Source organism: Labrus bergylta, chromosome 17, assembly GCF_963930695.1.
Source record: "Labrus bergylta chromosome 17, fLabBer1.1, whole genome shotgun sequence".
Classification (NCBI taxonomy): Eukaryota; Metazoa; Chordata; class Actinopteri; order Labriformes; family Labridae; genus Labrus; species Labrus bergylta.
The window spans coordinates 1,407,798-1,431,307 of record NC_089211.1 but is presented as its reverse complement, the minus strand read 5'-3'; the positions used below and the strand labels follow the sequence as shown (position 1 = coordinate 1,431,307).

The following is a 23,510-nucleotide window of genomic DNA, read 5'->3' as shown; positions in this document are numbered from 1 at the left end:
ATAAATGTACTCCAGACAGTCAACAATAGCAGGTTTGAGGAGAGGGAGGAGCACAGAGGAAGTGGGAGTGGGACAGTCTGATCCACAGTTTGGTTGAAGAGGAGGAGAGATGACCAGTGCAGGCCAAACTCTTGGCTGCCTACTTTAAACAGTTTATACTGGACATCCTCAAAAAACACAAACAGACAAGTAGACATCCTCACACACATGCAGTTAGACACAAACACAGACACATTAACAAACTTATCAAAAGCAACACAAAGAAGATGTCTGCAAAAAATATTTTCTCTAATACATAGAGAAATATACTGTGCATATAACCCTGCATGAGAAATCAGTTATCTATTTAAGTGAACCTCTCTGATCCCTCTGGTGGAGAGTAATAAGACTGCAGCATCCACATGGGAACGTACTTCTGTACTTTTGTTTCTGTGGGTGGAGTAGGGGATGTTGTGGGCCATGTGTCAGAGGAGGCTCATGATTCAACAAACAGATTGAAAGCGGCCTTCAAAGCAGAGTAAGGTTTAGGGTCAGACCAAAAGAAATGTATAACTTATTGTGCACATTTATGACTCTGCAGATGTAAAACCCATCATATTGTCTTATTAGAATGACTAAAAGAAAGTAGTTCAGGACTCTTGACTGTCTTTGTTCATGCTTCAGTCCCATTGTTTGTTGAAAAAGCTGCCCTTTAAATAATACTGGGGAAGCTGTAGGGCATGTGTCATTTGCTGCGGGTATGTCTGAGGATGTTATAGTTTTTTTTTTTTTTTACAGCTGTTCCACACTCTTACCATAAAGCCACACTACAGAGCAGCCTGCGTGAGGCCACTGACTCCCATTTGTTTCTTTAAAGGTGCAGAAAATCACTTGTCCTGAACATCACACGACCAAAGTTTACACGATGTAAGCAGGGCCTGCGGAGGGAGAGTCGCTCAGGAAGGGTTTCTGAAGGATTTTGTCTCTTCTTTACTAGTTTTCTGCTTTTTGTATTCAACAAGGCATTTGATGAAATGGTTCCAAACATTATTCCTTGATACAACTTTTCCTGGATTTAAGACATGTTATGCAAGCACAAGGGATTAAAGAAACTCCAAATAAAGGACATTTGAATGTACAAGTCGTATACATACAAACTGTGTTTGCCAGCAATTATTATGTTTATTTGAAAGGCATACAAAGAAATATCATATTTATACACAAATAAGAGGGACAAAGCCAGCATTATGTTGCGTAACAAATAACAAAAGGTCAACATCACACCATTTTAAAAAAAGGAGTAAAACCTTTTGACATGGTTAAATAATGTATCTTATTTAATTCTAATCTCTTTATTAAAGCTGCTGTGAGAAACTTTGGGTTTGTGTCGATTATGTGGCCCATTGTGATCAAAGCAGTACCTCTAATCTCTATGCTGCGTTTACATGTGAAGTAGTTATCCTGCTCTCTTTGAACGCTCACTGAGAATCACTGAGAAAAGGCTGCTCTTCTTCACCTCTTCTGATGCTTCCCCCTGGCAGAGGTTGAAGAAGAGGCATCAGTATTCATTTGAGTCGATTTGCTAACCATCAAAAAATATCCTCACAGGAGCTTTAAATACATCCAACAAATAAACTTGTGATTCCACTAGAGTAATCCACATGAAAAAACTGATGAGACAGGAGATGCTTGTAACATTGCTCTGATTAAAACATGTCCCTTTCGATCTTATTCAGTCAAAATGTTTGTACAGAGATGAAAAATATCAATAGCTTGAAGAATGATGACTATTTTTTACATTAAGTACGTACTTAATGTACTTTTCCCCATTTATTGTCTGTTTGTAGTGTTGAGAAGCATTCTGAGATGTGAAGCTCAAAAACCTCTTTATTTATCTTAAACTGTCGTCAGTAAAATCCCTCATTTCAGCCTCTGCTTGAAATAGTTCATTTCAGATAGTGTCTCTTTTAGGCTCCCCTACCCACATGCCCACTGTCTTCTGATTGGCCAGCTCTTAAATACATCAATACTGCTGTAATGTATGTAGTAATCCAGACATGACGGATAGCTGTTGACCAATCAGTCGGGTGCTGCTTGAGGTTTCTGCCTGTTTAAAATAAGGTTTTTCTTGAAACTGTATTTTTGCCAAGTGCTTATTAATGATGAATTAATGTTGAAGCTCTCTAAATATTGTTTCAAAAAGTACAGTCTAGACCTGCTCTCTTGATTTGTGTCCTGAGATAACTTTTGTATGATTTGGCACAATATACTGTAATCCAAAATGGATTTATTTATATCAAACTACATGTGTCAAACACTGACAAATAGGAAAAAAGAAAACATCAGCGATCAACAACTCAGTGATAAAGAAACGGAAAGTCAAACAAGAATGCCCAGAAAATGGAATAGCGACTTGTCATTAAAAAACAATCAACAGCAATGCTTTAAAGTGATAACGTGCCACAGAGGTGACTGTTAACATTTAGCAATGTGATTGCTATGAAAAATAAAAAGAGTACCATTCTCTTTCATAGGTTATTAGTAACTGCTTGATAGCTCAGATTGAAGAAGACAAAAAGGAAAATCCAATAATCCCACGTGTGATAAATGTATCAAAATGTTTAAATACACCTTAATGATTAATTATTATTTTTAAGGCTTTAACATATCCAAAGGTTCCGACTCTGAAATCAGTGGTCAGAGTTTAAGTCTATTTATCATGCATTCAAATGTCATCAATCAAAACCTACAAAAACAATTCTTCAACTGATGATGTAGTTGTCTTGTAATTTACATAATAAAGGCATTTGTGGTAAGAAAATCTTCTGAATAGAAAAAGATAAGCAAGAAAAGATGTCAAGATTGATATAAAAAGGGACATATTATGAAAAATCCACTGTTACAGTGTTTCTGAACATATATTTGGGTAACCTTAGTGTCTACTGACCCACAAAATGTGAAATAAACCCATCCAGTCCTTTGTTTGTGGTCTGTATAAGTCTTACAACACAGAGAAAAATGCTCTGTTTTAAATTAGCTCTCCTTGTGATGTCACAGTGGGATTCTGGTAAAAAAAAAAGAAGAAATCCTCTCCCCTCCCCTGGTATCTCCACCCATGGACTCCACCCCCAACCTAGAACAAAACTTTTGCGCAGGTCCACCATTTTTATTTTCTCTACAGAGGAAATCTCAGGGAGGGTCATTGCATTTAAAGAGACACACACACACCAAAACGGAGTGTTCTGAGAGAGCTGGTTTATACAGGGTCATAACCTCCTCTGGTGCTTGATTCATGTTATATTTTGACCAAAGCACAGCACAGATGTTTCATTTAGACGACAGGAGACTGTTTGAAACGGTAGAAAAGGGGGATCATATGTCCTCTTTAAGGCACCAAAGACCACAAATGACAATGTGTTTTTGCACATGGAATTTTCTCAAAAGAGTTCCCACTTTAGCAGTCAGCCTCAGTTTCAGAATTGACACTTAATGTGTTTTGATGCATACGTTCCAGTATCCGATGTATACTACTGAAGCTGGGCCTGTCTGAAGGGTGTGTGCTCCAACAGAGCCTCATCAGGTTGTACAGTTCCATAGGACAATTCTCAGGACAGGAGAGGATGTGGCCATCACGCACATAATAAATCACCTCCTCATGGCCCATTCCGTAGTATGGCTGCATGCCATGGGAGATAATCTCCCACAACACCACCCCATATGCCCACACGTCTGATTCAGTTGTGTAGCGGTTGTAGAAAATAGACTCTGGGGGCATCCAGCGAATAGGGATGGCGTCGTTCTCGTTGGCTTTGTAGTAATCTGCTGAGTAGATGTTCCTGGAGAGGCCAAAGTCTGCGATCTTCACCTCCATGTCCTCGCCAACCAGGCAATTCCTAGTCGCGAGGTCACGATGGACAAACTTGCGCTCTGATAGGTAGGCCATTCCTGCAGCGATCTGCTTCGAAATGGACAACTGCTCTGCACAGGAGAGAGACACTGCCTCCAGCTCCAGGGAGAAACTACGACCCGACAGGCTGGCACGACTGAGGGTGCGCACGGATTGCGTTGGAGATCTGCGGCGCAGGAACTCATTGAGGTCACCGTGAGCCATGTATTCAAACATCAGACACATGGGTTTACCCACTGCACAAACGCCTGTGGAAGAAACCATACACACCATTTTAATTCACAATTGATATTTCACATAGAGAGGAGACAGAAGGCTTGTGAGTGGGCCATTTTCCCAGCCAAGAGGTTTAAGAGAAGAAGAAAAAACATATCTGTGACATCATTAAACTGTGCTGAATTACGTTTTTTTTTCTACTGCTGTATCGTTCAATGAGTGCATTCACTGGAAAATGTAAATAAATATTCTGACTAAACATAAAACCAGACTAAACTATCTGTGAAGTGTACTCACAAATAAACTCTCACGCACAGTGGATTCACAGTCTTATATTAGTGTGTATACATAGTGTGTGTGTGTTAAGTGACCTCGTGTTCTTCTAAACCTGTCAGTGAGGGGAAATACTGGAAATTAAAGAGCATTTATAAAGCTTTAAGAGGTATGGTTGTGACTGCACTACTTGTGAATCTGAAAGAGATTCTACACAGCATGGTCTTTTTTTTTACGGTAAATGGACTTGAACTTGTATCATGCTTTTCTAGCAACTTGATTAAGTGTCTTACCCAATGAGACATCAGACATGTAGCTACAAGAGCTGGGGATCGAACCCCCAACAATGTGATTGAGAGATGACCGACTCACTGAGCCACAGCCGCCGCTGGTGGATAGACGTAAGAGTCAAAAATGATTCTCCTACATTTCAGATTGTGTTTCCTTGAACAATGTCCAAAAGAAACATTTTCTAAGACAGCTCAGAGGCTCAAAAAAAATACTTAGATTGACTAGCAGTGTTTTGTATCATGTAAAACAATTCATTCTGATTTAATAGTTCAATAATTTAATAGTTCATCAGAGATTCATCTAGCATGTGCAGAGGACTACGCCGTCAAATTTAATTACAATTGTTTTTACTCTCTCTTATAATAATATGCCTCTATTAAATTCTCTATCCATCAAAATTGCTTGTGTATTTGTACATTCCTTTAAATATATTTTGCAATTTGTGCGGCATAGAGAAATGGTAGCACATTCTTTGAATAACTGCCCTGACTAAGTTTTAGAGGGGCCATTCATGAAAACTGGCATTCACACTGACTCCAGTTATTGAGTACTTCATTTCCCTGTGGAAAATACAACAATAAATTACCAAGTCTGCCAACAGTTGGAAAAATACCAATGCATCAAACAGTGGTTTCAGTTTCTCTTTTTGCAGCCAGTTTTAGTTTGAGCCTAAGAAAATTGTGTCTGTGCTTCTAAATTCAGCCCACGATGAGCGCACTTGTGGTCAGTATGTACTGCTGTGCACTGAGTCATATTGGCTACAAATCACAGGTTTTGATTTAGTTCATGTCACTGCTTCTGTTTGTGTATAAAACATGAATGGGAACTTTACTGACCTGCATGTAACCCAGTCACTGCAACCTCTTTTAAAGACACAGAACACAAACCCAGTGTCCCAAAAACAAATATGTCTGGCAGAATTTTAGTCAAAAAGTGTATTAAATAATGCATGACACATCTGGAAGATGTCAGTAGTAGTAGTAGTAGTAGTTCAGAATGAAATCTGCTACCATTTTAAACAGGGGGACATAGTTTTACATTTTTTGTGTGCACACGATAAAACCTCCAACAAAATGATACATAGCATATTTGGTACATGCAGACATAAGATCCTACAAAGGTTTCTAAGAAATCAGGGTGCCATATTAAAGTTAATTAGAATCTTAATAAAAAGCCTCAACAAAACATAAAGTTGCAAAGTCTATTCTAATGTTCTCTAATCTAAACAAATCTCACATTTTCACTGTGATGAGGCTTGGAGGTCATGCTCAGTGAGTTCATGTCTCGTGGGTCACCAGAGGAAAAGCTCTGATTACTGCTGCTGGGTGAGGGTGTAAGTGGGAAGTGGGGGTTGGGTCTCCTCTAGTAGAACTGTAGTTCAACAGTAGCAGCCTTACCCGGGGGTCAGTAGCTGGATCAAAATGGTTCAGCCCATCGCTAAATATACATAACACATGGCCCCCATCATGCACTCACACACATATACATATGCTGTAGAATAATGACATGGAGACATATGGCACCTCTCATTTAAAGTTAGACACATGCATATCATGGATTATATATGTATTTCTACACATGATTTACAGTGTATTATTAGTCTAGAGGTTGTTTAGAGGTTAACTAAATAATCTAATCAACCTCTGGTTTCATGCCTCCAGAGACCTCTGTGTTTTAATGTGTCACTGTACTCTACATGAGTTATTTCAAAAAGCTGAACAAAAGATAGAAAACAGTGTAGTTGAACACGGGTCTCATTCTTTGTCTGCCTGAGGTGATCTTACAAACATTTCACAACCACTGGAGCCTTAACATGGACCAAAGCAAACAGAGTTGTTGTTTTTCAGCACAGTGGATGAGCAGTGGCTGTGTTTACTCACTCACAGACTGTGTTTAAATGTCTTCCTGGATGTACTGTATATTGGCATGCAATCTGTTTGTATTAGGTAAGATATGGAGCTATTAGCCCAGATAAACATTAATGGAGGACATTCGTGTCACTTGGGCCAACAAAGGCATTTCTGTTGTCAAGCAGCATTTGTTTACTGCCAAACAGACTTATCTGTATCTCCAAAGAGTTTATAGAATCACAATGACAAATGTCTTGAGAAAAAGGCTTCATAAAAGGGAATAGGAGCATGTTGATGGAAGTGTCTGTATTCTGCTGGATAAACTGCTGAAAGCTTTAAACTAAAGTTAGTCTGTCCTCTAAAATATTTCTTTAACATAACGGTTTAAAAGAGGCGTTTGCATTACGCCTCTTTCGTTTTCTGCTTGTTCTGCAGTTTAAACTAAGGCTTATGCAATAGTTTCTGTCATAACAAAGGACATGTGCACTACAGTTACCATGGTTACCCTTGAAGTGCACTACTCTCTAAATAGACAACAGTGAGAAAACAAAAACAAAAGAAAGACAAACTACTGAAAGTTAGTACATTTCTTCTGATGAAGAAGTAGCATGTAGAAGGAGAAAATGAATGAGTGGTTATTTTATGTGATAAGCAGCATTACACGTGACACCTACAGATTATTTGTTTTTGTGTTGGACCCCCTCGAAAACGAGATGGTTCATCTCAAGGGGCAATCCATCAAATAAACAGAATTTCTCACAAAATTATAGTTTAATTAGGCTACAGGAAATGAATGACGTATAAAAATGTTAAACTGTCAGGTTTTTTTCGCCTCCTGATTGAGATTTCAGGCAAAATGTAATCTTTGAGCTGTAAAAATTCAAAAACTTTCCCAAAACTCTAGTTACCTGAACTTCTCTCTGTAAATACCAGGCTGACTATGTTTCTATTTATTCAGCGAAAGTACTTATATATGCCTTGGTAAACCAAACACCTTGATCATGATGAGGTTAACAAGATTTTTCAGTCAAATATTCTAGTTAAGTACAATTTGCACTTTGGGGATTTTTTTCCATACTTACTGGTAAAATTGCAAAAATATATTTTTGATCTTTTTTTGCAATTTGAGCAGAAAACATAAACCATTTCCCACAATGCAACTCAACAGTCAACAGGCAGATCTTGTTTCTCTTTCTGTGATTCTGTATCTGTTTTTGCACTTACCTTATCTCCCAAGAAAATACTGATCGAGTTAGTAATACAATGTAAAACCCAGCTGTTATCCTGCAGCCTCCCTGGGAATCTGGCCTTCTTGCTGCCTTTTCTCTCTCTCCTTTCTCTCTCACTCTTTTTTTTCTATCACTCTCTTTTTCTCTCTCTCTCTCTCTCACTCTCTCTCTCTCTCACACACACACACACACACACACACACACACACACACACACACACACACTCTGACTGACCTAAGAGTCGTACGATGTTTGGATGGTCAAATTCAGCCATTAGTGCTGCCTCTCTCTGGAAGTCATTCTGCATGTCAGCGGAGGCTTCTTCCTTCAGCATCTTCACAGCCACCATGGTGAAAGACTCCATTGGCAGCAGGCCAGGTGCTCTGTAACAAACGGACATGCACACATATTTTCAAGCAACAGAGTCCTCTAGAAAGGGGGAGATATTTTAAGGACTGGAAGTGTCAGAACTCAAACTGCTTGTGGATAAAAACTATGAAATTATCTGGGAGATTTTATTTCTAATGCATTTACTAGATTTATGAACCATATTTATTGAATGTGCCGTTTGAATTACCTTATAAGCAGCCAAGCCATAAAAAAATAAAAAGGAACAGGGTAAGTTATGTGTAATGTGAATGTCAGATATCGGGGGGAAACATACAATCAATACAAATTAACACACAATTAATGTGTCTCCACAGAGGGGCAAACTAATGTCAACATGTTTTTCTCAGTGTAGATTTATATTTAGCTCTCACACACACACACACACACACACACACACACACACACACACACACACACACACACACACACACACACACACACACACACACACACACACACACACACACACACACGCTCAAGGTTGATGTCCATTTTTCAGGGAAGAAAACATTTACTTCTGGAGTCTATTTAGGTCGCTCTTCATTTGTGTTTATGTGTGTATCTGAGTTCATGTCTATACGTACAGATGCATTCATATTGTTTTATTATTTACACTGTTAAGGTTTTGTGCAAGAAAAAAATAATATGATTGCATGCAGGAGTGTGTACAGTATGTGTGTTTGTGTTCTCTTACTGCTTGGTTTGATTGTTAGACTCAAAATCATGATATGGCCAGAAAATCTTGACTGTCAATTCATAAATTCAGCAGCTTAGAAATGTGTTGTGCTTCTGTGTCTGATATATTATCAGGGGTTTCTGTATACTGCACCATTCCAGTTTTTATTAAGGGATCACCAGCCACCCTGAAGGACATCTCTCAGATCGGCTTGACTATACGAAGGTGCTGAATTTACAATGAAGGTCAATGTTCAGTGTATTGTTTCTATGCAACAAAAGGGATATAGAGCACAGTTGTCATTTATAGATTCGGCCTGAGATACAAAAAAATAGTGTCTGCTGTTGTCCTAAACTCTAAATCATGTATTTATGAATCGATCAAAAGTTTATTTTCTACTTTGAAAGAAAGCCATTAAAGCTTTTAGGTCTGCAAACAAAACCTTTGAAACATTTGTACTCTTGATACATTTCTTACACTTTGCTACATAATTGTCTTCAAAGTATGACTGTTTATGTTTAACATTATCCACAGATCATTTTATACCATATTGCAAATAAAGCGTATTGAATAGAAATATTAAGACTTGTCTGGGAGGAGATGAAGTCTGATCAAGCTTAATCTCACTTGGTTATAAAACTTGTGAGATTAAAATAAACTGTATCCCCTCAGTCGTACTGAACTTCTTCATGAAAACGTATTACCGTAATTGATTTCAGTGACTATAACACTCTGTGAAAAGTATCGGAAATGACTATAACAAAACCTTCAGACAGTGCTTGAAGAATTACATTTGCTGAGATTTGGGTGTTGATGTTGTTTTTACAGTTTGATGTTTATTTACATTTTTTTTAGATTTAGGATATTTCAGCATGGGAATTTCTGATCAAGGTGTAAATATAATCCTTGGGATTAGATTAGCGTGTTCATTTCTTGCTGTGAACAGCTTCAGTGTGGAGTGTAAGTGATACCTCTAGCAGCTCGCCTTGTGACTTTGTGAATGACGCAGCAGTTCTTAGAATGACCAGTGGCCTTGAAGATCCACTCTATACCCCTCTCCCTCTCTGCAGCCTGTCTGACATCTTTCTTTTCTCTCTGCCTGAGAATCATCCGCTAACTCTATATCTTTATCTCTTCTTTTAGTTTACAGTCAGACGTAGTATACTGTAACTTACATTCACCCATTCCTCCCCTTTTCCTGTTTCTTCCCTCTCACCTTGCTTGAAAAACTCGTCCAAAGGCTCCCTCTCCAATGTCTCTAACATATTGGATATTATTCCTTGGATACTCGAGGGCCAGTAGCTTTGAGTTTAGCAGGAGGGGAACCCGCTGGTACATTGGATTGGGATGGAGTCGATCCAGCAGGAGCTCTGATGGAAGAGCGCTCATGGTTGGGGTCTCCATTGCTCTGCAAAGAAGGAAAAAGACAGTAAATGGACTTGAGCTTGTATAGCACTTTTCAAGTCTTCTGACTAGAAAAGTGCTATAGAAAAACAAAACCACATCTAAATGTGGCCGCAGGAGCTGGGGATTGAACCCCTGACCTTCAGGTCCACCGCTGATCCACAGCTGCCCCAAGAGTGTTGAATAAAAAGGTAGGCACAAAATGTACATAGCTGTGCTTTGTCACTAAATCTCACCTCTTCCTGTTCCTCCACTGCTTCCTCCGCCTACGGCAGGCGAGGATGGCGATGGCGAGGAAGACTGCAGCTGCGAGTGAAGTCAGGATGATGACGATGACAGACATGGAGTAGGCTGGGGAGGATGCCATGGGAGGGAGGCGCGAAGTCTGGCGAGTACCTGGTGACTCCGACTTCATCACTGACAGACAAAGACAACTTTTAAACACAAGTTGCTTTTGCTTGAATGTGCAACAAAAATAATAACTCTTGAAGACCTATTTTCATATGACTTTTGTTTGTTTGGTCAGCACCATAAAATCTCAGAAGAGCCAAATATCTATTTAATCACTTGTTATTATTATAGAGTGTTGGTGTCAAACAACAATATAGCATTTCAATTAGCTAATTTGCTGTTTTAATCACAATGATTAATTCATATCACTTTATCCCTGACCTTCACATTGATTTATGCACTATGCTACACATGCACTTGAATTTGACAGTGGCAAAAGCTGATCAGCTGCAAAAAGCTAAAAAAAAAGACTCATGATATATTTAAAAATAATAATGCGAGTGTACAGTATCCACAAAGAAATGTCAGGAATAGGAACCAGTGAAAAAGCAACAAGGTGCTGAAGACAGCATGAGGTAATACCTGGTGCCATGCTTGTCTCCCCACACTTGGGCACAGCGCAGTACTCCCAGCGTATGTTGGGATTTGAGGTGAAACACCAGGGCTTGTTGTTGATTCCTCCAGGGTTTCTACAGTAGTTGTCTGATTTCTTCAATTCTGGGATCACATCCACAGATAGGCGGTGCTGGTGGGGAACCTACACGACCAAAAGAAGAAGAGTTCAGAGGAGAAAGAATATGGAGAAAACCAACTGGGGCAAGAGTTCTGTTGACCATTTCATAGACAAAGCTATGACATCCCAAGTGAAACACAGTCATATGAAAAGTGGGCAAAGTTTTCAGTTAAACATTAGTAATAGATGAAAAGGGAACAGACGCCCCTTTAGGAACCGTTGAAGCATAGTCACTAAATCTCTATTCGTTCTCATTTTTAAGAAGTGATTTTGAGTTTTTGCATGTAGATTTGACAATAGAGACTGTCCAGATTGCCTTGGAATGTCAGTCATAATCTTATGAGAAATGCTAAGAAGCTTAAAAATACTTTCAAAATCTTGTTTTCGTCGAGGGTCAGTGGTAAGGTTACAATTTAATTGTAGCGTAGGGTGTAAAATGTTCTATAGTGAGGGACATAAGGGCAGTGGTTGGATGATAAATAATTCCCAACAGTGAATTGATAAAGAATAAAACACTTTGTTTGCTTACTTCTCAGATTAAGTTATAACTGTGAGACACTTCATCTACTGTTTTTATAGATTTGTTATATGGCATGAAGCATTGTTTAACTTGTGTTTAATTCATTTGAAATGTTCTCAACAGCCTCCATACAAAGGATTGAATCAAAGTTCGGCTGCAGTGTCTCCATGACTCAGCACAAAATAGGACCCACTCCCCACTATGCGCAAAATATGTAACATGTGTGTTTAGTATGTACGGGACACAAATGTGATTTTACTATGGAGGGTAACCTTGGACACATGGAACAGCAGAGGTTTGTGCTCATTCCCTGCAGGACTCATAAGTGGAGAATATTGTATTTCCATTATGATACAGACATCTGCTCCATGATGCATAGAAGCTGAATGCATTTAGACTGAGGCTTTCAGGAGCCGCCAAAATGTGGTTTGCCTTATGAGCAGAGCTCAAACTGGCTTGGGTCATTTTAACCTCAAACTGACACAGTTCTTTAAAGAGGACACAGTCTTGCAGTCATGAATGATCTTGTGCTTCATGCTTATCTTTTTTGTACTGTAGTTTAATATCTTGGATCCTGTGGCATTAGTTTGCTTCATACTCGCCCACATGGTAATTCACATAATATTAGATCTGCAAAAACTATAAATAATACATAATCATAAAAACTCTTCTGACATAAATGAAGGTGTTGATTGCACTTTAAGTAAGATATTAGTTAATTGACATTTGCATAATGGGCTAGCCACGGTTTGTGAAAATTTTATCAAACATTTTGGAAATAAAATAAAGATAAATAATGTTTCATTATTTAAACCTTCTCAGTGAAACGGTGCAATCAGCTTCAACAGTTTCCTCTGGGAAATGATCCCAATCAAGCTAGTGGCCTATTACATTCACTAAAAAGGAAATGAAGGCTTAGATGCCGGCCAGGAACTAAAACAGGATGGGATTATTTTTTGATGATTATGCGTTACAGCCTGCCTTTTCATTTATGTTTGGTCAGCTATATCGATATCTTTTTCCTGGAAGTAGCTCATCCTGCATTCTCACATTACAAAGTCTTTTATCTTCTAACTAACTTTATATCCTTGACCAGTGGTTCCAAAACATTGTAAGACCAAAGCTATTCTTCTTATTTATATTTTTTAAATTTCTGTCCACTTCAATAAAAAACATCTCATGCAGATAGTTTCAGTTTAGCTGGGTTTTTATTGCATCTAATGTACTCGCTCGAAAGTAAGAATCCTGCAAAAACATCCAAGCTTGATGTGTAAAATATTCTGTTAAAAGTATCCTATAAAGATGACCATAACACATCCAACACTGACTTTACAACAGAGTGGAGGAGCTTTTCATGATAAAGTAGAAGGAAACTCCACAATTGGAGGTCGGTGCTCTCAGAGAAGGACTGAAGACGTTCAAAATCATTCAGTGGATACCTTCAGGATCCAAAGAAAATACTGGAGCACCTGAATCAAGTAAGACAAATTTAATAAAGGTGCAAAGGACTAAGGTTTCCATGCACTGCGTCTTCATCAGAGTCTAAACCTTGACCTTGTTTTTGACTTTGAGGAAGACGCAGTGCGTCTAAATGTTAGTCCTTTGCTTAAATTTGTCTTAAGTGATTTTTACGCTCCGGTATTTTCTTTGGAACTTTTCACAATCTTGGCTTTTTTAGATATAACCTTCTACTGTATATGAACTAATCATACTTCAAATACTTCTATTAAAGTATCTCAATGATTGAATATTCTTAAAAAGAGAGGCAAACTTTAAATCTTCAAGTTTTAACAAAAGGAGACGTGTCACATTGAAATACAAGGAAAGCTACCACCAGCCTGTTACACATCCTAAAGAGTTGATTTTAAATCCTGTCTCTGACCAGTCAAACAGCCATTCATAGTTTAGGGCTTGTTTTTTTATATACAGAATATACAGTAAGCACACACATCTACCACAATATGTGTGTTGTCCTGTAATCAAACAAAGAGCACCTACTATCTACTGGAAGAGATTCAGCCAGAGAAGGATGTTGAAAAAAGGGGAAATCTGGGGCGCGCTGGTGGCGCAGTGGTTAGGGTTAGGGCGCACGCCCCATGTATTGAGGCTGTCGTCTCAAGCAGGAGGCCCGGGTTCACTTCCACCCGTGGCCTCTTTCCGCATGTCATTCCCCGCTCTCTCTCCCTGATTTCCAACTCTATTCACTGTCCTATCTCTGCATTAAAGGCACAAAAGCCCAAAAATAAAAAAATAAAAAGAGGAAATCTGTAGTGATTGAAATGATGAATGAAATGACATATTTCTATGCTAGAGACTGTACTATTTAAATATAAGGTGCACATGGTATGAGGAGAGCGTGAGGAAGAAAATACAATTTCTTAGTGAATTGAAAGTGTGAGCCAACATTGTGCCTCGAGAAAAAGAGAAAGGAGGGACAACGTGCAAATATTTGTAAATCGCATTACGGAGCAAACGTTCAGTTATTGGCACATACATGTATGTCTGTGTGTGTGTGTGTGTGTGTGTGTGTGAGAGAGAGAGAGTGTAACATTTTAGAGAGTGTGTTTGTGTGTGTGTGTGTGTGTGGCTGTGATGGAGCCTGTTCAGCATATGCGTGTGAAAGCTAATTGCTTCCAGAGGCAGGATGTGACATGATGAGCCCCTCCTTCTATGCTGACCTGGCACGAGCACACACACACACACACACACACACACACACACACACACACACACACACACACACACACACACACACACACACACACACACACACACACACACACTGCACAGGAGAGTAGTAACAGTTCACCCTAACAGACCCTCACTGAGCAAAGCTATAAAAACATAAAGAGGCTTTAGGGCCACAGGGAGTGTGTGTCAGTCGGAGCATGTGTGTGAGTGTGTCTGTGTGTGATTGTTTTTCACTTGTAAGCACTTTTGAATGTTTTTCTGTTCTTTTGCTTGAGTTCAGGAATGTCTGATGTAAAACTGAACATTCACCCACAAAATAACAAGTATTAGTTTTGATGATGACCAGCAGTCAAAGCCTATGAATCGTATCAACACTTGTTACCAGTTCACACCTTTTTTACATTTTGATTTTGTGATGATAGTGAGTGTAAAGTCTTTATGATACCATAGTGTTAAACACACATGAAAATATATGTTTAATTTGACTGCAGGAGAACACTCTCAGCAAAGACTGCAATTATTAAACAAACAGTAAAAGACACTAGCACACACACCACTTTACCTGCTGGCTCCATGACTGACATGGTGTCCCCGACCTGGTGACATTCACAAGTCCTTGGTAGAAACGTCCTCTGTCATTGTAACATGTTGCTGTTCATAAGAAACAGATTGGATATTTGATTAATTTGTTATTAATAACATATATTATGAACAAACTATGCAAACCTTCATGTCGCTGTGGGATTAGTTCTGATAAAAGGATATGATGAAGTTCATGTTAAAATGTCCCACTTGGGGCGTGCTGGTGGTGGTTAGGGCGCGCGTCCCATGTATTGAGACTCTCATCTCGAACGGTAGGCCCGTGGCCCCTCTCCGCATGTCACTCCCTAGTTTCCGACTCTATCCACTGTCCTATTAAAGGCACGAAAAAGCCCCCAAAAAAAATCTTTAAAAAAAATAAAAAATGTCCCACTTACTTGTAATTTGATCCCTCTTGATGTCTGAAAAGGAACAGGTATAAAAACTTTAATTTAAAAAAGGAAGCACAGCTTTTTAGTAATTTGGATAAAAAAGTGTATCATATGGAGAAAGTGTTAAAGCTATACTGGGGGTCGGTTAAGCACAGTTTAGAAAAAATAACAGAAGCAAATGTACAAAGCTGTGATTATTTTGGCTCTGCTACTTCAAACCTTTTAATGACCTCATCAGTATCAGTGACCTGAAGTACAGCAGGTCAGGTTTTATTTGGCACTTAGAATACAAGTCAACACACAACGCTCCTGCTCCTTTTTTTTACATAATGCTCTATTTCCTTTCTGCTTTTATGCTAGACTGCTGAGCTGTTTCTGCAGTAAAGAGCCAAAAAAGTAAGATAAAGCAGATACAGATGAAGGAGTTGAAATCAAAAATGTAAGATTGACATCTAGTTAATTTAACTTAGATTCAGTGTGTCAATCAGGGTTTTTAGAGATAACAATGTTTTAACAGTGCACAATTTTAGTATAATATAATCTTATGCATATGAACCATTTAACTAACTCCTTAGTTCAGCCCCATGACATCTTGACAGACATATTGCTATTAAGGGCACAAGAATGGATGTGAAACTCTTTAAATGTTCTGAGAATGTTTTCAGACACTACAAAGCGGTCTCATTCTGGCTTGTCTTACCTACAAAAGGGACATGTGTACAGGCATCGGGGTCCGTGTGAAGACTTGGTAAGGCCTGACAGTTGGGCAGCAGTGAAGTTTGGGAGCCAGTGACAGAGCTGAAGAGAGCAGGCTGCAGTGACCGGCTGCTGTCCAATAGTAACCACTCTTTATAGCAGTAAAGCTCCTTCACTGCCAGGCAGTGCTCTCTAGGTTACAAAGGGTAAAACAAGAAAACTCCTTTAATTTACCTCTTTATTATGTCACATGCTTTACTCACAAAGAGAAAAAAAGTGAAGAAAAAAGAAAGGCACATACCTGCAGACAGGTTTAGGGGCCGGTCCTAACCCTGAAGGGTTGCAGTCAGGGAAAGAGGAGTGGCAGAGCAGTGAACGGACTGCAGGGCTACACAGCATACTGAGCCCCTCCAGCTCCGTCCACAAGCTCTGAACCAGGTACTCCTGCAAGTCCTCGGGGTCCGAAAGTGAGGAGTTAAAAAACACCAGCAAATCGTCTTGCAGGATATTACGACAGACATCCCCACGATACGCACTGCAGTAGCCTGCAACGCCCTTGTAGAGTCTGTTGGAAAGAAGACACAAACATGTCAGCTAGACAAAAAAATCTATTGTTTTAAGTGTCTTAAACACAAAATGCTTCAGTGTTTAGTCGTTAAAGTAAACTATTTAGCACCCTTTCTTGAGTAAAAAAAAGCAGATTCTCGTAATAATGTATTTGTTTCTGCTACGCTGCCACTACTATATATTGAAGGACAACATATATGTACATTACTATTACGGTTATTTAGTCTTAGGCTGGAACAAATCTCTATTTACAGATTCAGAATCTGTAAACAGAGGTCTGGATTTTCAGCATGTGAAGCGTTCTGGGTTCAGTTTGTAGAAAATGTGTATTCTGAGCTGTATTGACTAATTACATTTCAGCGAGCTTTGGTGTATGCAGGAAAAACAGTCTGTATGGACAGCAAAAAACAGGCGGAACCTTATCTGGGTATTGACATACCAGCTCCCATCAACGGTGTTCTAACAATGATTTAGCCTTTTTGTCTCTATAAACATATAAATGCATAAATGTACAACTAATAATCACATATAGATCAAACATTCACAACTTTAGTAACAAATCAGCTTGATGCTATGTTATGAATGCCAATCAACACTTAGGTTCTCTATCTGAAATCCATCAGAAGTGATCGATCCGACCTCTGTTCAACTAACAAACCTTTTGAAAGTTGTTTTCTTCTACTCTTAAAATAGTCTCTTTAACAACTCTTAAACAAAGCTTGACTGTTCACTTTTTACAAATCTGCATGTTTATGTTGTTATTTCGGCAAACTTAAGACACGTTAATTGCAAGTAAATCAAATGAAAGTTGGTTTCATTTTATGGCTTATACCACTGAAGTAGGCCAGAGTGAAGCCGCTGTATAACTAGAAGTCTGCTGTTGAACTGAAACTTAACAGATGAACGGGCACTACTCTGGGATATCACAGACCAAGAAATGACTTAGTTTACAATGCAGACCTAAACGTCACATGGAAAAGGACGTCTTGCCAGGAAGTTGTTTTAACTAACTGCTGGCTTTGACTGAATTACTGAGAAATTTTCCAGAGGCCTATAATGTCTATCAGGCGATGATAGAACATTTGGACCGGACCAAAAGTTGTGAAGTGTCTTTACTGGAATCTGTTTTGACTGTCCGTATATTTTTCACAATATACATTTTACAGGTGTAACACTTCTTGACCCCTTTTGAGAGATACATCATTATCACATTTATAAATCATTTAGCATTGCTTTCTGCTACAACCTTCTCTGGCCACACTTTCCAGGACCATATTTGCATTTCATAATCTCAGAATATGGAATAAGAATTGGGAAATGTCTTGTCTAATAATGATCTATCACTTATGTTGATTTTTAACTTTGAAGAGGAACATTTAGACATAAACTGCCAGTCAACTCTCTAAGCAGGTATCCATCCATGTACATGTAGTTACTCAAGAGAATGAGAAAGGGCAGAGTGTATGAGAAATGGACATTTACAGTCACTTTCCTTCAACACACAGGAAAGCCAGAGCCAGGCTTGGCACTGCCCTGGGTCTGTTTTATTACTGCCTGGACCGGATTAGTATTTTCTTTGACTATGTATTTGCTCCTAAGAAAAGATAAACTGTGAAAAAAATACAAATACAAATGCTAACTAAGTGTCCCTAGAGCAATCAATCTTTTGCTAAGTTGGCTGACAGTTAATGAACTCTTGTTGAGGTATGTGAGCATACATCATACATACTATTTACTTAAAAAGTCATCTAGATGTTGGTCTTGAAAGAAGTCTTAGAGGTTCATAGAAATCTTGTCTGTCTGCCTGGGACTTTTTAAATGCCTCTACTTTGATCACAAAGATACTCCTGGTAGTTCCCACTCTGTCTGCCTTTTTATGTCAGTTCATCTGCCAGCACAGATATGACCTCTTTGTGATGCTTTAAATCCACAGCCTTCTGCTTGCCTGTCTGCCTGACAGCTTCCACTATACTACAGAATTTTTCAAACTCCATGTGTTGCCTCATGGGGAGGTTGGTGCTTCAGCAGAGTTCAAATCAAACCATCAAACTTAAGCTGACCTGTACATCTATCAACCACATCATCCAACCATGACCTTCTTCTTTTTACCTTTCTCCATAACTCTCTGCTTCTACATCCTATAAAATATATAGTCCAGATGTGGTCATGAGTTGGCGTATCATCTAAGATCTAACCATTATGCATGACCCTTTTGTTGGTCTCTTACCTGCCATCCACTGTCTCCTTCTGTCTCTTCCTCTTTCTACCTCAGAAGTTCTCATTAGTTCTCTAAAGGCTAACATTTCCACTTTTTTATCTGTTTCCTTCGCTTTATTTCCCTCTATATATCTTTTTTTATTCTAGTTACATAGTCCAGATGTGGTGAGTGGGTTTTGTGTTGTGGTTCAGGAAAATTTGACTCCAACTCTCACCATATGGGTGACTAAGATACGGCTCTCTCTTGACGTTGTGGGTTTACTGACAGAGCTTAAAAGTATTGTTATCTTTAACAGACCCAAAGGAACAACAGCCCTCAGTTTCTTTAAACAGTGCAAACAAAGAATGAAGGAAATTGCATCTAAACTAAGACATAGACAGTTTTCTTACCTCCACTCTATGGGGAAGTGGCAATATCCAGCAGATGTTGGTTGAAGGAACACAAGCAGGAGAAAAGGGGAGAAAAGAGGACACAGTAGACAAATCAGTCTTACAAGGAAGAGAGAACCAACCATGATGCCTCTTTTGGTGACAAATATCTGTAATGAAACTGAGGGACAGCCAGGTGGAGGAACAGTGTGTGTGTGTGGTCAGGGGGCAGGGGCTGGGTGTGTTTTTATAAGTGACTGTGGTCTTGTGTCTGTGGAACAGTGTGGTTGAGCTATCAACCAAATGGGGGGGACTACAAACAGCTGAAGACACAAAAAACACAACTAGTGTATCAATTTGAGTAGCAACAGACAAATTACTATTAACCCCCACATACAGATGTGAGCAGGGGCGTGGCCAAAGGGGTGGCATGGGCCCCACCCAGGTGCCAACCCAAAATCCAAATCTAAGATTGGCTGTATGCATAAATGAATAAATACTTTGTTTTCCAATGAAAATTAACACATAAAACATTGTGCACACTGTCTAACTTGGGATGGAGTAAATTTAGAGTAAGTTAGACAGTGTGCACAAGTTTGCAATTTTCTAAGTAGGCCTACTTAAAATTGTGACTTTGAACATACATCTTTCTTTATTATATGTTGTTAAATTGTGTTACTTACAAGTACATATCAGTAGTGGGTAGAAAGGTTAAAGATATTAAATTAATTGACGTGTGTGTACCCCGGGTGGGCCACCTCAGTTAAAAAAGGCAAGACACACACCCTCATGTGAGAGCTAACAGTAAATATGACTGTTGGTTAAAGACATTGATAATTCCATTGTGAGGTATTGCAGTGTGAGGGATAGGGATGAAGGTGTATTTCTACCTGCCACAGTGACTCTTGCAGTTGCTTTGACGGTGTTAGCTCCAGCACTATGTCTGTTGGAGGCAAGGCAAGTATACAGCGCCGGCTTGTTCACTGTCACTTTAAGAACGGACAGGATTATCTCTCCTGAAAGAGTCTCTTCCACTGATGCACCTGAGATCTGCAAAAAAAAAAAAAAACATCAAGAGAAATTAAAAATGGTTAGTAATGTGTCTTTATGAAAGGACATTTGAAAATAGATACATTGTTTTATATAGGTAACAAAGGTCTTGTGTATTGGCTGCTGCGGCCGCCAGTCGCTGGCTGCCGGGAGCAACTGTCTCGTGGCTATATTGCTATATTGCCGCCGCCGGCCGCTGCCAGCTCAGCAGCCAAGACATAAGGCCTGCCTGTCGGCGGCGGTGAGGACGAGGAGCCTGGGCTGGCTCGAGCTGGGGCGGACTGGTAGTGTTGGTGCTCTCACTGTTTGCCTATGGACACAGACATAGAGTCTGTTTTCTGCCAGGAATTTCCAAGATCAATTCTGGAAGAAATCTCTGAATCAGTTGAGGAAATGTCCTTATGTGTTTAAGTAAATATGTCTGTAAATGTTTTTATTACTATATTTCTACATATTTTTGTATATTTTGGAGAAACTGTATCGATCAAATTTCCCTCTGGGATTAATAAAGTATTTCTGATTCTGCCTTTTCACGGCCAAGAAGGCACCAACTTCAAAATGTATTTCACATTTCTACTACATATATGCCCCAATGTCAATACAGATTCATGTTTCAACGGGTGAAGTATCCCTTTAACACAAGACAAAAAATGCTTATTTTCAGCTAAGACAAACTATTCACATCCTTTCAAACCTCGACCCACTTATGTCAACATGTCTGAAAGAAGACTTTTCAAGCTCATTGTAAAGCCTGTGACTGTCAGTTTGCACACCATTTTTGAAAATGACCAGGTGGGAATATTGTCAAAAATCTCAAGCTTACAGGTCAGAAATGATTATTGTCTTGTATCTAGAGATATAGTATTTATGACTCAGTATTAAAAGGCTGTGTTTTTATTTTGCCATATCCACTGGAACACGTAAGAGTCTGTCTATTAAAGCCAACATCCACCAGAGGAGGGCAGCACTGTGAAATTGAAAGGTCAACAAAACAAGAAAAATGTTTGTGAAGAGATTGAATTTAGTTTAGATGATGTTTCTTTCTTTAAATACAGACCTTAATGTTAAAGTGCAGTTATGTTGTTAGAAAGCACTTTCAGTAAGAACATTAGAATCAATACTGAACTGGAGAATTTTCGTTTCACATCCTTATTACCACTTTTTAAAGATGTAACAGAACTGAATGTGGGCTTATAGATCATGTAATAGTGTCATGGGTGTTAACTTGATACAAGTGAGTGTTTAAAAGTGTGGCAGTAATCTTACCACTTGTAATCATTTCAAAGATTTAAAAATTCTCTGGTATTCACACCAACAGATGTTGCCCGATAAAATGTGGGTGTTGTTTTCAGTTCCTGTATTCACGCTTAGATAAATATATATATAAATCACTTGTGTGACAGTCTGCAGTCTGTGTGTGAGTCAGGGTGCTGAAATGCAATGAGTCTATATTTGAAGTTGTGTGAGACAGTGCCTGTTTTTAGGTTGAGCTTGTTCCAGCCATGCTGAAATTAATGACCTCAACAAGCTGCCAGAAAGCAGCTTGTTGAGGTCATTTTAATCAGCACGCACACACACACACGCACACACACACAGGCACACAGGCACACATATTATTTACAAGCATCATGGGCCTGTAATCACGTTGTAGCTAGCACCCAAAACCAGTAAATTGCCAGACATTAAGTGTTATATAACTTGCTGCATTGCATGTATACAAATGTCTGTTTCCTGCTTGAAAGAAAACATGTTTAACTTGTCTAAGTTGGTAGGCATTTTACTCCTGTATTCATTTAAAAAAAAAAGGAATTTATGATATTTTCCAACAGCTACCAGTTATTTTGAAGTTTTTGGTGCATTTTCCAGCATAATAAAAAATGTATACAAGCTTGCAGAGGTGAAGTTGAATAAAGAGATTAATAAAACAAAAGTGACTTTTACATTTGATTAAATATTTTTAGATATTAATATCTATCTTAATGTCTTTAATAACCTTTCATTTCATTATCCTCACATACCCATCCTGTTTATAAACTTTAGATGATATAGATATAAGCTTTCATTTATATAATGAAATCATCTTACAGGCTGCCTTAACATCTTGCCAGATTCCTTGGAACACAAGTCAACACCTAACAAAAAACCATTCAACACTGCTTAAACCTTTGTGCTCACTCCCAATTAAAGCTGATCAAACTGTGAATCAACAGCTAACTGAGAGGCAATCTCTTCAATCCTCTGTCATCATAATGAGAATTCCTTTGCTGTTTATATCACTGATCCCACAGCCCATCTCCAGAGTACATCAACTGTCTGCGCCTGTGTGTGTGTTTGGGTGATGAGGTGACACTCATACATGAATAACGACAGAGCAAGGGACGACTGGATATCTGCTTTTGTACTAAAGAATACAACTGTATGTGTGTGTAGATATGTGTTTCTAGTGACCTGATATTACCTATCAAGCACATGACAGCATTCCTGTGAAGTAACTTACTTCAGTGTTTGGATCTTAAATGTTTTTATGATTAAGCCTTATGGACAACAGATAGGTAATATACCAATAACAAACTTGTTGTGTCATAGTGAGAGCTCTCAAACAAACAAGTGGCCTCTGCAGCCCAAAATTAAAGGCACAGTACTACATTTACAACAGTTACAGCAGAAGGCTGTTCAGCATGACTCTAGTTCTGCTCAGGGTTTCGGCCTGTGAAAAAGATTTTCCTTGCCACTGTTGCTTGCTAAATATTGCTAAATGATTTTCCCATAGTGGATACGTGTTGGGTCTTTGTAAATAATAAAATAAAGCGTAACTCCTTGACCTGCTATTTTAATAAAGTGTCTAAAGATAACACTTATTTATGATTTCAGAATCAGAATCAGAATCAGGGTTTATTGACAAGTACATTTACACATACAAGGAATTTGACTTGGTGTATTGGTGCTAAACAATTAACAAGAATTGACATTATAAGTAAAGATTGATTGATTGTAATTATAAACAAGAGATTCACTGGATAACTGGTGAAGAGCAAGTCATGGATTTTCTTCCAAATGTATAGAACATCTCTGTATCTTCACGTTAGGTATTGGATTTATTCTTCTAATTATATTAGCTTGTCAAATTTTCTTCATTAAAGCATAAGTTTATGGAGGAAACTTGTAAATATTTCATCAGGCTGCATTGCAT

The 23,510-nt window shown here is 38.7% G+C and overlaps 1 protein-coding gene across 1 annotated transcript in view; it reads right to left on the bottom strand.

The window, feature by feature from the left end:
* Positions 1-1,141: 1,141 nt before the first annotated feature.
* musk (muscle, skeletal, receptor tyrosine kinase) overlaps positions 1,142-23,510 on the bottom strand; it is a 31,577-nt gene continuing 9,208 nt past the window's right edge. The window contains exons 7-17 of the mRNA XM_020630583.3: positions 20,161-20,320; positions 19,292-19,298; positions 16,419-16,682; positions 16,122-16,309; positions 15,428-15,451; positions 15,013-15,101; positions 11,089-11,263; positions 10,452-10,632; positions 10,028-10,219; positions 7,980-8,128; positions 1,142-4,134 (exon numbers count right to left, since the gene is read on the bottom strand). Coding sequence (XP_020486239.1) covers positions 3,434-4,134; positions 7,980-8,128; positions 10,028-10,219; positions 10,452-10,632; positions 11,089-11,263; positions 15,013-15,101; positions 15,428-15,451; positions 16,122-16,309; positions 16,419-16,682; positions 19,292-19,298; positions 20,161-20,320 — 2,130 coding nt within the window. The 3' untranslated portion in view covers positions 1,142-3,433. The remainder of the gene's footprint in view (positions 4,135-7,979; positions 8,129-10,027; positions 10,220-10,451; positions 10,633-11,088; positions 11,264-15,012; positions 15,102-15,427; positions 15,452-16,121; positions 16,310-16,418; positions 16,683-19,291; positions 19,299-20,160; positions 20,321-23,510) is intronic.